This window comes from Ambystoma mexicanum, chromosome 5p (assembly GCF_040938575.1).
Source record: "Ambystoma mexicanum isolate Mex_15411 chromosome 5p, UKY_AmexF1_1, whole genome shotgun sequence".
In the NCBI taxonomy this organism is placed as follows: Eukaryota; Metazoa; Chordata; class Amphibia; order Caudata; family Ambystomatidae; genus Ambystoma; species Ambystoma mexicanum.
Window position 1 is genome coordinate 1,153,043,910 of NC_090930.1, and position 17,225 is coordinate 1,153,061,134.

The following is a 17,225-nucleotide window of genomic DNA, read 5'->3' on the forward strand; positions in this document are numbered from 1 at the left end:
GATTTAATTTGTATTTTGCTTCGGGTAGTCGCGGCGGTAGCAGGTGTCACCTAGGTTTGGAGAGCGCAGAATGTGGATTGCAACATAATGACCTTGGCTGTGGTGGCTCCAGCTAGGGGCTGTTCTGCGTACTCAACATCTTGTAGCTCTGTAGTTTCTATGAGCCGCTACTGGCCTGTCAGCTTTGCTCTGAGGCCGACTCCGGCTTGGGCTGTATGTCATGGCATAATGTCCATTGGGCAAGGGGGTGTGGGGCGTAGTGTGATTCCTTGTGCATCGGTCCATCTGCAGGGTCTTATCCTCAGGGTTAGTAGCATGAAGCCTCTCCAAGCATATACACTATCTCTTCCGGCGTCTTGCGTTTCTTCGATGAGGTTGCTGGCCTATGTGGAAAATAATAACGATGCACGTCTGTGAGTGTACATGCTCCACTAAGTCATAGCACCGAACGTCTTCTTCATGTGGATTGGTGCATGAATGATCCAGGTATGCGACAGCACATGTGTTTTCTGTCTGGCGTGGCTATGTCATCATGTAATCTCTAACGATGGCAGCCTGGGTTGCAAAGTGTTTACTCGAGCTGGTCCATGCAATCGTTCCCAGCTCCGTCTTGGTTCCCGCCGCGTATCTTGTGCGTATCTTGTGCAGGATGCAGTCTGGTTTCGCAGGTGGAGCATGGTCACGGTGTGTGTTGGCATTCGGGGCAGTGGTCAGAGGTGCGTACTCGTGTGGCCGGTTGTTCTTTGGCCGTGACGTCAGCTTCCAAAGTTTAGGCATGGCTTGAGGGAAGGGACACTCCCATTTTTCCTCTTCAGTCCCCCCTCTGGTCGACTTGTCAACCACAAAATGATCCATTCTTTTATCGTCTCGTAAGCGCCACACCTTTGTTATTCCTGCCAGATGTCCGTAGTGGTTAACATGATTTTCGAACGACCAATACATGTATACACATCCACCACCGGGTTTACAATAAACCCAGTTCCCAACATATTTCCTCGGATTTTGTGGATTTTCAACTTTTATTGATGGTGGGTACAAGTCTGCTTCCACTATCTGCTGTAGTAGTCTTTCACGTTCTTTGATGATCACGTCCGTTTGTAATTCGTCGTCTGCAGGCATACGGACATGCATTCTGATAATTTATTCTGCTGTCCGCTTTGATCTTGCCATCCATAATCTTATTCCCAGAAACAATGGCAGTCCCAGTATTATACATCCTGCTAACACCTTAAGGCCATCTGCTAGCCATGATGCAATCCACGACCAGAGGCACGAGAACCAGCTTCCATCCTTTTTTGTTCCCTTAGCTTCTTCCTCCATCTTCGCGTACATCTTTGCCAATTGCGACACTGCTTTTGATAGTGTACCATTATCTTCGTCATTCTCAGGGATGAATGTGCAGTAGGAACTCCCAATCTTTGCGCAAACTCCTCCTTCCATTACAGTGAGGAGATCCAACACGTATCTGTTCTGTAAGGCCACCATCTGTAAAGCTCTGAGTTCTTCTTTTATGGCGTTGAATCCATTCACCATGGAGTTTATTGTCATCATCAGCTCCCACCTCGCTATCTGCAGCCATTTCGCATTTGCGTATGCTTGTATCCCCGGATGTATTATTGATGAGAAGAACATAGCCGTTCTACTGAACAGTCTTTGAGGTGCTGGAATTTCGTTGAGTGCTGTTTCTGATTTCCCCCAGAGGTAGTTTCTGGTAAGATGTTCTCCTTGTCTTTTTATTCTCGTCAGTGTTTTGTCTGGTGGAGTGTCAACCTGGGATGTGCAGTCAGTTTGTCCCAGTGACCCTTTCCTTCTCCTGTTCCTTTCATCCATTTTGATGTGTTTCTGTGGTACTACCAGGGAGGGCACATTGACGTGTAGCAAGGTACATACTCCTCCCCAGTCTTGTGGTAGGCTTTACCCCCGATGGCCCCATAGTGATCCATGAGTACCGCTGTTCCTGCGCCCCCCTCGGAAACTTTACTATTCTTTTGCATCCTTTGTTTACTCCTACAGCAATCTCGCCATCATTTTGGCAACATAGCGTGGGGGCCGCCACGGGAATTATTGTTAATGGCTCCTCTTCCTTATCCAACCAGGTGAGCAGGCCTGCACTCTTTGCCCACTCCTTATAGCATTTATTGTTTTCCTCTTGCACCATCACCACTGGAGCCTTTGCCAATGTCAGGATCTTACTCCCTATTACTCAATCCACCCATCCATTCTTCGTGTACACCTTGCTGAAAATCAGTATCAACGGCCTCTCCCAGCGTCCCGGTTCTCCTCCTATCTCTCTTGCGCCCCATTTGCATGTCAGATAGTTCAGTGTCACTTCTTTTGTCTACCCTTTGTCTCGTCCTTCTGTTATGTACTGCACTCCCACTGTGAGCTGCCAATAGTTGTCAAACATAGGTAGTGTTTTGATGAAGTTATCTTCATATGGGTATGTTGACCTTGATTTCCATCTAAGCGTTGCTGTTTTACCTTGGAACCGTCCTCGTGTCTGAAACAGTACTAAGTACAGGAGGCACTGTTACTTCTGTGGCAACAAACGTTCGGGAGGCACTCATGGCGTACAGGATCAACGAGCAAACGTAACAGCTGTCCTTTGTTGCATCTTTACCAATTTTGAACATGTGTTTATACCACATGTTGTTTGAGACATGTGCAGACTCTGTGAGATATGTGTCGACCCCATTTACATAAGTGGAAACACTACGTTCACTTCTTCTTACCTTTCGTTTTGGACTATCCGTACCACCTGACACAGTGCTCTTGGCAGCTGAAGTAGGGGAAATATTAGTGTGGGGTGTTGCAGGTGCATGCAAAGCGCAGTAGGCCTGCCAGATAGTGGCAGTTATCAGTCCAGTGGTCAAGAATACCAATAACATTGTAATCACAATTGTTGCAACCACTGGCATGTTGATCTTACCTATGCTGCTGTCCTGCAGCTATTGTGTCGAGATGATATAGGTGCCCACCTGAAATTGTCTAAAATTTTGCATTATTATTGTTAGTATTTGTTACTTATTTAAGCCCTGCAAATCAAATAATCATTGAATGCCCATGCGAAAAGTTCCTCCCACACCCTCCTAACTGCCCTGTTTCTCAAAGCGGGTAGGGCTTCGTGGAGGTGTGGGTCTGACTGTACTATAAATTGAACAAAGGCATTATAATAAACACTGGCAGTCTAGATCTTGAATACGTTGGCCTTCTGAGCCCGTACATGAACTGGTGTTACAATGCTTCTGGGTGGTCGATGGGAGGCAACATTTAAGCCTGGGCAGTCATTAGTGTGTTTTCATTATATATTCACATATACCATTACAATGCGCAAGACCTGCATTTGCGAGACAAAAAGGAGAAGAGAACATGCACGTGTTACACAGTGTGGTGCGTATTGCCAATACCCCTGCCAACATTTATTGCTTATTTTATTGCATTCTGTATTATCCCGATAACTTTTTCACATCAGATCTCAATCAGTTGTTCAGTGGGGACAGTTTGTGTCTGCGACCTCCTGAGCATGGGGTGGGCTACGGGCTGTGACTTGTTTGTGTCCTTAGGAGTATCTGATGCTTCTGATGTTTCTTTTCTGCCATCTGTCGTCATGGTTGCTGATGCGTTGGCCCTGTCGCTGCTTTGGTGGGGCGAGGTTGGTCCTTTGTAGGCCTTGATGTCGTGGATATGCGTCCAAACGTCTTTACATACTAATTTTACAGCCCTAGGTGCTACTCTTTCTACTACATGTGGCCCTGTGAACCTTGGAGTGTTCCAATTATGGTTGAAACTTCTCAATAGTACATTGTTCCCCTCTTTCACCGTACACTGTCCTGTTTGGTCCTCATTGTTAGTTGTTTCTTGTTGATCATTCTCTAACCTGCCCTGTGTCCGCCAGTAACCAGGGAAGTAACATAATCATACATTTCTCGTCCAAATACATCATTAGCTCCCTCGCAGTCGTACAACGCCCTTGTGGGTGGTGTTAATGGGAGGTGCATTTGTCGCCCGGTCACCACCTTGTGGGGGCGTGAGGTGGTAGTCCGAGCCAGGCTTGTTTCGCAACTCGAACAAGGCTAGAGGAAGGCAGTACAGCTAATTCTTCTTAGTAGCCTGCTGCGTTTTTTTCGCAATGGATTCTTTTAAGAGGCCGTTGAGACGTTCACAGACACCATTGGCTTGTGGGTGGTACGCACAGACAAATAAATGTTTGATCCCAAGTAATCCAGGGATGTGCTGGAATAGTTAATTCGCGAAATGGGCACCATTGTCTGATCTTAGTACCTCGCAAACCACCCATCTCGGGAACACTTCCCTCACCAGAAATGTTGCTGCCCCAAGTGCGTCAGAAAGAGAGCACGGGCCAGCCTCAATCCACCTTGAGAAGGGGCACACTACCACAATCATGTGTAGGTGTAGGAAGGGTCCTTCAGGCCGTGGTATTGTACCTTTGATCACTCGTAATGTGTGACCGGCCATAAATTATTGGCAGGTGAGGCAATTGCTGATGAAGTTTGCTGTGTGCGCATTTAATTCGGGGCAGAACCATAACTCTTTTATTCATGCTGTAATGACCTCCTTTCCTGCATGAGTGGGGTGGTTCAGTTGGGCTAGGGCTGTCTTTAGTAGGTCCAGGGGCATAACAACGTTTCCTGTGTTACTCTGTCTCAATATGCATCTGTTGGGGACATTGTGCATCCTCTTTTTACCCACAATTCTTTCTCTGCCAATGGTCCTGCCGCCTGCAGCTCCATAATTTGTGTTTCTGGGAGATGTGTGTATCCTTCTTTCATTATCATCTGTCTTGCCCTCCCCCTCTCTTTTTGTTTTTCTTGGAGGTCCCACATCTCGCCGAAGTATGCAGCATGCTTTGCATGGGAGTCTGCTGCTTCATTACCTCTAAATATTGGATCTTCACCATTTGTATGTGCCTGACATTTCACCAGTGCTAGTTCATGTGGGTATGTTATGACTTCTATTAGTTCACCCAGGAGGAGAGCATGTTGCCATCGTAGCCATCTTATTAATCCTGAGTGTACTGTTGGCATGACGTAGGCATTGTCTGAATAGATTGTTACTCTTTTGCTGTTGCTTTCTTCTAAGGCCAGTATGAGGGCCACTAATTCTGCTGCTTGTGCCGAGTATTGTGGGTGTAAGCCTCCAACATGTTAGGGTAATTCCTGGTGGTCGACCTCCAGCTCTTGGAAGGCCCTAACTCCTTCTGCATCCCAAAGAAGTAGAGGGGCTATACAAGAGCAATTAGTTACTGCTGTTTATTAGAAGAAACAAGCAGGCACAAATTTGTGGAGCGTAGGTTCCAGGCAACTTCTCATCCGAGTCAGGCTCGCAGGCCCGTTTTGTACCTGAGTGACGTAACAGTTTGCGTCACCTGCGAAAGCTCATCCCCGAACCTATCGTCACTCCTGGTTGGTTCCCTGAGTGGTAGGTTCAGTATAGGACCACATAGTGGAAAGGGTTATTGGTGGATCAGAGGTCAGGTGGTACGTTTGGTTTATCCCTAGAAATTGTTACTTCGAAAATGATACATGGAGAGAGTTAGTGATTGGTTGTGTGGTGTTGTCATCAGTGGTTAGCCCCCCGTGTCCTGATTGGTCCATCAGCGAGCCCCAAGCTTGGGACCATCATCGTTCCCAGCCCGCAATGCACCTGGTGCTGGCAACAATGTATGACTATGTGTCAGTGAAAAACAGTGGACAGGTTCTGCTACTGCCATTAGAGCGCTCCTTTCCCATCGTCGCCTGTATCTGAGTTGTTACGACTTTGTTGCAAGAGGGGTCCCAGACGTGGGACACCAGTGCTTCTTCAGTCTTCGGGAAATGGCATTGTATCAGGTCGGCCTGGTCACATGTTGAGAGACCATGGCTGAGGCAGAATTAAGGGGGATTTAATTTGTGTTTTGCTTCGGGTAGTCACAGCAATGGCAGGTGTCACCTTGGCTTGGAGTGCGCGGAATGTGGATTGCAACATCACAGCCTTGGCTGTGGTGGCTCCATTCAAGGGCTATTCTGCTTACTCAGCATCTTGTAGCTCCGTAGTTTCTACGAGCTGTTCCTGGCCTGTCGGCTTTGTTCTGAGGCCTACTTCGGCTTGGGCTGTATGTCGTGGTATAATGTCCATAGGGCAAAGGGTGTGGGGCGTAGTGTGATTCCTTGTGCATAGGTCCATCTATAGGGTCTTATCCTCAGGGTTAGCTCAAGTACATTCATGCCCACAAACACTTTGGAGAGGGTTCCCTGGTCTCTCCTATGGCTGTGTCATACTTTGCTGGTTCCAGCTCCATCACTGCTGGCCCCCTGCTCCCCTGTAGCATGACTGGCCAGTCTGTAGTGTTTGGTCTACTATTCCGCTCATGCATGAGGAAGCCTAGCCCATCTTCATTTAAGTCTGTTCTTCCTGTTCTAGTTCAGACCATGGCGGTTGGGCCCAGGTGCATTGTGGTACTTGTAGTCCCCGTTCTTCTCATGGCATTTCTGTTTCCAGGGAACCACTTTGTAAGATTAGAGAAAGAGAATTGGTCAGGACAGAGATTGAATGGCATCGGCTCAGGGAAAGGGGCACCAATATACATGGATGGCCCCATGCAGCCCGGGTATCTGGGGACAGGTGTCTGCCTCAGCACTCCCAAGCCACCTGTGGGGTCCGTGTTCTACCTTGACAGGGTCAAACCCATGACTGTCACGTAAAATGATCCTGTTAGTTTGATAGACCTGTACGCTGCTAGGTCATTTTAATGTAAAATTTTGAATTTTGAACTCTTTTATTTTAATTTTCTGTTCTAAATGTCCTGCAGTATCTAAATATAATATTTTTTACTTTATCTTTGGTTTTATTGTCTAAATTTTAATTGTATTGTCTGTTTTTTTTAAATTGTTAAGATTTGTTTATATTGAAAGCTTGAATGGTTCAGCCGAATCAATAAATAATTAAAAATATATATATATTTTTAAATTCTAAACTTTAACAAACACATTTGTAAAAAAAGAAACATAATTTGATTTTCTTTTCTAATATTAACACATTTTGACTGTGAGTATTTGTTCCATTTTAAAATCACAGGTGGAGATGTCCTGAGTCAGTATGAACTTAACTTTAATTACCTGAAGGCACACTGGTAAGAGCATGTTATGTTTGTCTTTGCTCAAAGAAGCTGGCTATGCCGATTACAGAAAGTAAGAAGTGTGACAAAAAAGAGGATGTTAAATGAAGCACCATTAGTTGTTTTCAGGTTTGAAAAAATGGCTAAAATTACTTTCAGAGATTCCGTGGCCCAAAATAGTGGTTCCCAACTTGTGTAACATCACACCAGGGGAAAGCAACATTGCCTCTTCATCTGATTAACCTACAGCCTGATATATAAATATATATATATATTCAGTAAAACAACTTTGTTAAAGGGACGTTATGGTTAAGTTGCGCTACTAAAAACCTATGAAATTCAGTAAAAAAACTTTGTTAAAGGGACGTTATGGTTAAGTTGCGCTACTAAAAACCTATGAAATTCAGTAAAAAAAACTTTGTTAAAGGGAAGTTATGGTTCAAAACAAAACCGAAACCCCCTGAAATTCGCTAGTTATGTTAAGCTAAGCAACCATAACTTGTGCCACCACTGTGCATTGCTAAGACTAACACCCAGGACATCAAAGATGACATCACAAATGTCATTGATGACATCACTGATGACATCACATGTGCATTTACTTTTCATGAAAAGTATGTTCAAGGGATTCTTATTATAATGTTTGCAAAAAAGTGTCAAGGATCATTGGAATAGATGTCATGAGCTATGTAGTGCATTAAGCAATGCATTGATATAAATAGCATTGTATTATGAAGTTCTTTACAGTATACTAAGCTACTCATGTATAAACATAAGCATTGTGTGCAGCATACATGATGGAGGTGCAATATTCATAATCTTCCCATGTTGAATAGTGAAATGATAAATGCTTTCTTATTAGAGTTTTGTGTACTGTACAACATGTAATAAGTAGCTAATAAAACCCATTTACTATATAATTTCATTATTACATACAAAACACAAAGACACAACAACACATACAAATATGAGTATATAAAGGGAAAGTAAAGTATGCAAAAAAGCAGCAGTAGAACCAGAATGTGTTCGTAACCTAACTGATTATCTCTATGCACAGAAATGATTGTTCTGCTTCAAACCTACTACTTCCCTATGTATAACTATCAAATGATGTGACTGCACCCTAAAGAAAGTAATGTAAATACAAATATGAGCATATTCAGAGAAAGTACAGTAATAAAAAAAACAGCAGAATAATAAGAAAGTGTTGATAATCTTACTGATTGTCTTCATACAGAGAAAGCATTGCTATCTCTCAAGTGTGTATTCTCCTTATGTATATGTTTCATATGCTGTGAATGAACCCCAAATGAATTACTGTAAGAACATATTTGAAGTATAAGTCTACAAATATAGTACTTTTTGATTTTTTTGTTCCTAAGTATTACTGGTCAAGATATATCACTAAAGGAAAAAAGACAGAGCCAGACATGTGATGTTATCAGGGATCAATGACATTTGCGATGTCATCTTTGATGTCCTGGTCTGGGTGTTAGTCTTAGCAATGCATGGTGGTGGCACGAGTTATGGTTGCTTAGCTTACCATAACTAGCGAATTTCAGGCGTTTTTCATTTTTATTTTGAACCATAACGTCCCTTTAACAAAGTTTTTTTTACTGAATATATATATATATATATATATATATATATATATATATATATATATATATATATATATGAACAAACCAGTTTAGCTAAAAAATGGTGCTCTCCCTCATTATTACAGTACAAAAATGTCTAACTATTTCACAAAAGCGCAGTGGGCATGGTATAGGTAAATCTATACTAAATACCATACCCTTCTTAAAACAGTTCAAGGAGATGTAACCAATTGACCAGAGGCATATGACAATCACAAATCATCACTGAAATATATGAAGAGTATTTCAATGATAGCCTCACAGTTAGAAAATTCATGTTTGTAAGAACACATATAATTCAGCATCAATGTTCAAACCTTTCGGTTTCAAGGTGTCAAACTTACAAATGAGCATGGCTTCTAATTGCCTAAATCTCAATTCACGGTTGCCTAATCTTTTGTTCAGTGGTATATGGGCCAACCGCGTGAAGGATAGAAATTTCACATCACCATTGTGCTTCTCTTGGAAGTGACTAGTGAGAGGGTAGGTTAGATCTCCATTTTTGATGGCTCTGTTGTGTTGGATAATCCGCATCTTTAAAGGGCCTATCATCGAGCGTATATAATGAAGGCCGCAGGTGCATGTGATCACATATACTACATATTTCGTAATGCAGGAAATTCTATGTTTGTATTTCCAACATTGGCCATTCACACTCCGAAAAGGAACCTTAGATACACGATTGCACAGTTTACAATGGGCACATTTGTAGAAACCAGTTCTACTCATCTGAGTCATCCTTATATTCTCTGCTGATCTGGTATTTACCATACTTGGAGACAACATAGTTTTAAGAGTTGGAGCCTTATGATAAGTGATGTGGGGGACGTCATCCAAGACAGACTTAAGATGAGGGTCAGTAAGCAGGACCTTCCAATGTTTGTTCATGATCATTTTAATTTCTTTGGCTTGATGGTTAAATCCTGTGATAAGCCTGATTTTGTTGTCATTTGTTTTCTTTTTTCTAGACAGTAGGGATTCTGTAGTAGGTATTTGTGCTTTCATGTAGCTTTTGGAAATAACATTTTTCCCATAACCACGTCTGATAAATCTCAGACTGATGAATTTGGCTTCACTTATGTAATCACTGCTGTTGCTACATGCTTTTTTCGCTCGTAACAATTCTCCATATGGAATGGAGTTTATTAGGGTTCTAGGGTGATGACTCTTGGCGTGGAGAGTAGAATTGGAACTCGTGGGTTTCCTTTATAGTTTAGATGTCAGCTTTTCATTTTCTACCTGGAATTCGATATCTAAAAATACCAAATTGTGTTTGCTAATTACTATTGTTAACTCTAAATTAAATATGTTATCATTGACTATGTTCACATATTCCGAGAGCTCCAATTCAGTCCCATCCCAAATAATAAACAAATCATCTATAAAACGGTACCAAACTTTTATGTGTTGGGTCCAATGTTCCAATTCTTCCGTCCACGCCTGATGTGTCTCCCACCATCCCATGTATAGGTTGGCGTATGTGGGGGCCATACACGACCCCATTGCTGTCCCTTGTATTTGCTTATGAAACAGATTTTCATAAAGATAATGATTGTGCTCCAGACAAAATTGTACCATATTCAATAGCATCTTATTATGGTGTCGATAACTGATTGATCTACTCTCCAAAAAGGATTGACATGCCTTGATGCCTGCTGCATGCTGGATAGAAGTATACAAATATACTACATCTAATGAGACAAGAACATATTCAGGTTCCCAGTTAATGTTCTCCAATTTTGCAAGTAGATCTGCAGTGTCTCCTATATACATCCACCAGAATAGATTTATTTAATTTTTTAATTTAAATTTACCAGAAAGCTTAAACTGGCTAAATTTCATGCCACAAAAACTGAAGAAAATCAAGGACTGAAGAAAGAACAGGCAGTGAGAGATGTTTTCATATTATCGGAAAAAGATCTGACTAGTCTTTTATGTTTAGCGAATATGGAAGATTCTAAGGAATCTAATATGAATGATAGCACTATAATGGATGATGCCATGTTAGAAGCAACATTTGGGATCTCTACAGACTTGAACTGTCCCACCAAATTTAGACCTCAATCTATTTTCTGCCCGAATATAGCATGTGGACCCATTGACATTTTTGAAGAGTTAGTGATGAAAGATCTTAAGAAATTATCGAGTAAAATCTTCCCGGTTCATCGTAATCTAAACTACTCTCAATTACAAGCATTGCAAATGTTGAAAAGTGACCACTCTATAGTCATACGTCCGTCAGATAAAGGCGGAGGGATTGTTGTCATGGATAGCGAAAAATACTAATTGGAAGCCAAGAGACAATTGAGCGACAACACCAACTACACACCGATAGAAATAGAGACACTATTGGAAACTAAAATGGTCTATCATGGAAAGTTGAAAGAGTGGTGTGATTTGGAGCTCATAGATCGTGATGAATACTTCTTTCTCAAGAATGCCCATCCAGTGACTCCTTTGATTTATTTTAACTCTAAGATCCACAAAAGTTTAATAGACCCTTCGGGTCATCCCATTGTTTCTTCGATGGGTAGCTTGCTTGAAAATACATCCAAATATTTGGACTTTTTCTTCCAGCAGTTTGTTGTGAGCTTGAGCTCGTACATAGTGTTAAAGGTAAATCACCTAAGAACACGTATTACATAAAAAGAACAGAAGAATCAAAATATATCAATGATTACAATGCAATCATTGCCCTCTTATGGAATGAAAACATAGATGTGCAGTACATTGCAGACAATTCCACTGCAGTTGCACGATATGTTACAGCCTACTTAACAAAAGCAGAAAAAACAGAGCTTCAAGACCTCTGGAATGACCTATCATCAGACAAAACACTATCTCAGAAATTGTACAGCTTAGGCATAAAAATGCTCTCTCATAGAGAATGTGGCTCCTATGAAGCTGCAGATCGTTTAACCGGCTCTGCTTTGTATGGAAAATCTGAAAATATAGTATGGCTAAGTTTTGGTCCTGCTAAATCTAGAAAAAGAGTTCTCAAATCATATGAGGACATAGAAACAATAACCAAAAATTATCCCAACAGCCAAGACATTTTCAAAAACAATTTACGAGGCACATACTACCCGAACAGGAGTACCACTTTGGAAACCATTTGTCTATACCACATAGCCCAAAACTTTTTATACAAAAATAATATAAAACCCAATGAACAAAAAGGTAGATATAGAGTGACAGATTGTGAAGGCAGCTTAGTGAAACTTACCAAACAAAGCTCAATTAATCATATCAAATTGTCATTAAAAAATCCTCAACAGAAAGAACTATATTACATGTCCCTGCTACAACTTTTTAAACCATGGAGAAAAGAAGAACAGATGCTAGATAACTATGACTCCTATGAAGACGCTTTCAAAGCAAATGAAATCACTATCACCGATGTAAACTTTACGCAGTACAAAACAATGTTGCACAATGAACAGCAACACGAAGAACTCCAGGCCCAAATAGATAAGGACACTCCCGACAGTAGTCAACCTTCTGTAACAGGAAGCCAAGAACCACTGGGACAGCCACTAGTAGCAAATGAGGCAGAATGCGCGCATTTGGAGGAAGTGCATTGAGAAGTGCTGTCGGCTGCTGAGGAGTTCGAATGCCCGATTTGCTGTGAACACGGATTTACAAAGTGTGAATTGAGCCACGAGCGTAAGCTCCGCCCCCTTCTCCCATAATCCTTTTAAACAACAGGCCGCGCGCATTTGGCGCGCGCGCATTTGGAGGAAGTGCATTGAGAAGTGCTGTCGGCTGCTGAGGAGTTCGAATGCCCGATTTGCTGTGAACACGGATTTACAAAGTGTGAATTGGTAAAGATACTCTGGTTACCGAGGAAAAGAGACACTTGTATAATATACTAAGGACACTAATTATTGTGCCAAAATACTTAAGACATCTCCGCCCCCTTCTCCCATAATCCTTTTAAACAACAGGCCGCGCGCATTTGGCGCGCGCGCATTTGGAGGAAGTGCATTGAGAAGTGCTGTCGGCTGTTTGCTGGCTGAGGGCTGGGGGCTAACATACTGGTTCTTATTTTCTTTTTTTTCTAATTTTTTCTTTTTATTGTGCGTAAAAAAAAAAATCATAAATGCTACACTGATTAACTGTTTATGCATCTATGAACACACTATATTTCTTATTCTTGAGTGAACCTTACGGTGTCTCCATACTTAAGTAGTCATATATTTGAATTTAAAATACAACGTAAAGGTGGGCCAGAAACAAGATCGTATTTTTTATTTATTTATTTATTTATTTATTTATTTATTTATTTATTTTTTTTCTTTCTCTTTTTTGATAATAAGTGTGACAACGAAAGGATTTTCTTAAAATCATTGCATTTTGAAATGGTCATGACATTGCGAACCGGGATTCCGCCGAAAGAAGCTATTAATGCATGCGCGCGTGGGGCTATATCCACGCCCAAACTGTCTTCTAGAACAATCAACCTAGTGCGTGCAAGTAAATCGGCCTCAAGTATAAGAACTTGTTCGGCGCTACCTGATATTAGAAAATTTTGTGCCCTTGGGGGTAAAGATGAAAGTAACACTGCGATTGTTCATACCCAAAGGCAAATAACAGCTATTGGCGATCGAAATTCAATTGGTGTAGATATGATGGAATCTAGCCAGAGCATGCAATTATCTCTCCCGGATTCCCTAGTTGCTGCAGGAATATGTGAAGTAATTGATCTTCAAGATAAAGCGGTTGTGGAAGCACCAACTGCAATCTCTAAAAGTTTACCGACCACTGACATAACAATAAATAATGTCCTGAGCAGTGAGAAAAAAGAACAGTATGTCTCCGTAGATAAAAGCAGTAGAGCGAATGTGAATGAGGAGAGAATAGAAGTCACCCCTAAAAGAAGTAGACACACTTCTTCTGAGTTAAAAATGCTAAATGATTCGAAACAAAATCTAGACGATAGTATAGATAAACAAGATCTATATCACTCACCCATGATGTTTTCACCCACACACAATATCTCATCTGTGTCGTCCTCATTTGCACAACCAACTCCACGGCGTAACCATTCTGTCCCAATTGAAAAAATACAACCGATGCCGGGAAATTTTGTAATAGGTTTAGAAACCTCACTACAGACTATGAATGCTGCTCTTTTTTCGCTCACACGCCTGTATGATACACTGGACTCTAAATTAAGTGACCAATATGCCCTGATAACGAAATTGCTTCAAAAAAATACTGTTAATGAGTCTAGTTGTGTCTGCAGAGAGGGTCAAAATAGGGGTTCTAACTGCAAGCTAAGCAATACAGGTTCGAGTACGGAAGAAATAATTTCGAAACAAAAGGAAATTTTGTTAATTGATTGCACACAGGGACAACTAAATATAGCACAATTGGAAGCCAAAAAGAAAAAAGGTGAAGGTATGAGCGAAGTACTGAAGAAAAAGCCCCCCACCAAAGTTATAATTGTCGAAGATCAGGAAAGCATCCCAATAGAACTCCTTAATGATACACACGAGGAGTGTAAAAGAGGACAGGTGTGCGCGAAAAAGAAGAAAGACAAAATAAAAAATCTGGAAGTGGGCACGAATGAGCTTCCGTTACAAGAGGAAAATAACATTGTTCAGAATGGGGATGGGGTCTCTGAAAATGATAATACCCCGACCTACAACATCTTTGATTCTAAAAAAAGAAAACCAAATGTGACTGCTAAAATTATCACGGAAAAAACAAAACATGTCTTTAACCCTAAAATCACAGGAACCAAGCAGTTCATTCGTTCCTTAACCCTACCCAAATCAGCTGCTGCGGTAGCACGTACAGCTATCGCTAATAAGTACAAAAAAGTGATATCTCAAAAAGCGAGACAAGGACTAATTACATCACGTATTCCCACAGACTATGAACCTCTGAATAGTCTGATTCAGGTATCTGAACAACAAAAGGAAATTGACAATGGTAAAACAGTGAAAGAACTAACCAATAAGGTGACTAGCGGTGCAATCAAAACAACGACAAGTTCATCAATGAATTCAGTAGATGATAGCCCGAGCAGTTCGTCCAAGTCTGTGTCACAGCCAAGAAAAGATGAAGTTGTATGTTCTGGCAAGATGGGTGATAGTCATGAGAGTAATAAACAAGGACAGGATAAAGATTTACAAATGTTAGAATGGAAAACAGAAATAGAGCAATCTTTAAAAAGAATTAGTGCTCAAGTGAATATGAAAGATACCCCCATGAGTAATAACCGTGGAGTAAGCACACACACACCCATGAATAATTTTGGGAGACAATCTAATAATCCCCTGCAGTCAAAAGTTAACTATACATCTAAAGTGGGCTATCGAACATCTATGAGAGACTCGAACATAAATTGTCTAATGATGCAGTGCCGGCCCGAGCCCTATCAATCTTTCGACTTGAACAGACAATCTGTGATGAACATATTTGCTGAAGTACAGGCTTTGGAAGGAATATGTTCGAGCGATATAGATCAAATTGAATTTCCGCATAGTAATGATCTATCTATGATTAAAATATGGATGAAGTCATGTTTTGTTAAAAACGCAGTATGGGAAGCGAGAGATCATATATATGAATTGGGCTTTATCTTGTTAAATCCAGTATTGTGGGACCAACAACAATTCCCTAATCACAGAAATCAGTTTGTACCCAAGGTAAATGTGTACCAGAAAGGCCAAAGTGGCATTCCACGGATAGCTGTGTCAAGTGGAAATGAACAAATATTTGCTGAGAGAGAGATGAGAATGAATGGTAATTAGCTAAGCCATAACTTAAAAACGTTATCCATGGCCTCTTGGAATACAAGAGGTTTCAAGCATTTAACTTATTCCAAAGACAATCTATTGCTAAAATATGATATATTGGCTTTTCAGGAAATATGGCTCTCTGTTGCTCCAGTGTGGGACAATCATGTGATAATATTGACTCCTGCTAGTGTGCCAGTCAGAGGTAGACCCATGGCAGGTTTAATGGTTGCCATAAAATCCTCACCCAATATGAAAATTGAGCCTTGGTTTTCACCGAACAGCTTTTTACAATTGGTAAGGTTAAAATTTAAGACATCCAATATTGGACTACTAAACATCTATTGGAACCATTCTGCGATAAGCGATTCTAGCTTTTTTGCGGCTATGGATGAAGCATTAAAAATAACACTACTTGATCAAATGTGTAGTAATGTAATCATAACGGGCGACTTGAATTTAACTTGCTTGAATAAAATGGGGAAACCTCTGACGACAATAGCCAAAAGGTGGAATGCATACATGTCTGATCGACAGTTTTTAATGCTAAATGGAGCGAAGAACGGTGATATGCCCTCTAATAACACCTGGCACAGAGGTGTCCAAGTAGCTACAATTGATTACACCTATGTGGATAGAGATTTGTTTAAGTATGTATCCGAATATCGGATTATAAATCAAAAAATAAGTGATCATGATATCCAATCTATGAAATGGTCCTGGTTAGTTGACGACAAGAAATATGACTCATCCTCGGCCCGTAATTTAACAACTAATACGGCACAGAATAGATTCCATTGGACCCCAGTGTCCTTACAACTTCTGGAGGAAACCTTGAATTGCCCTCAGAATGATGACACAGACTATGATTCCAATACCCGTCTTTCCTATGTAGAACATATGCAGATATTCAAGTTGAAAAGAAAAAATCATAACAACGCGAAGCCCAAAACCCTGCATATATTCGATCAAGAGGTAGCTATGTATAAAACCCAATATAGAGCTAATAGAAGGGAAATTATGAAGAAAAATCTTCCAGATTATTTAAGTCAACTGAAATCTTTGAAAACCAAGTATAAGAATTGGTTAAAAGCTAGGAAGGCCACAATGTACCAACGAGATGCGGAGGCTATGTTACGTAGTTGCCAAGAGAAGAACTCTGCCAAAATATGGTCACTTTTAAAACAAACGCAGACGAGGATTCAAATAGTGGATCAGATGAATCCGATTCCACAAGAGGTCTGGTCTAATTTTTACAAAACTATATATGCGGGTACCTTAACAACAAGACAGCAGCATATTGATACACCTAGTCAAACTGATAATCTTAGCTTTGATATTGATGACATTCTAATGTATATCTCGAGGTTGTCTACATCTCGTGCTCCGGGGCCTGATGGACTCTCCAACTTTATGATAAAAAAGAATCCCACAGCATGGGCTCAAATTCTAACTATTATCTTCAGACAAACAGTGCTAATGTCCTCTATTCCCGACTCGTGGAGGAAATCCATCACAATACCCATCCATAAGAAGGGTGACAACAAAAATCCAAAGAACTACCGGCCCATATCTCTTTTAGATATACCGAGCAAAATATTTGCACGATTGCTACTCAGAGATATTAATAAATGGCTAAGTGATGTGAGAATTAGAGACCCCAATCAAACTGGCTTTATGCCAGGAATGGGAACAGCGATAAATCTTCACATATTAGAGGTC

The 17,225-nt window shown here is 40.9% G+C and overlaps 1 protein-coding gene across 1 annotated transcript in view; it reads left to right on the top strand.

Moving 5' to 3' along the window:
- Nucleotides 1-17,225, top strand: part of GPLD1 (glycosylphosphatidylinositol specific phospholipase D1) — a 701,308-nt gene that overhangs the window by 305,211 nt on the left and 378,872 nt on the right. Inside the window, exon 7 of the mRNA XM_069613627.1 lies at nucleotides 7,075-7,129. Within this exon, the coding sequence (XP_069469728.1) occupies nucleotides 7,075-7,129 (55 nt within the window). The remainder of the gene's footprint in view (nucleotides 1-7,074; nucleotides 7,130-17,225) is intronic.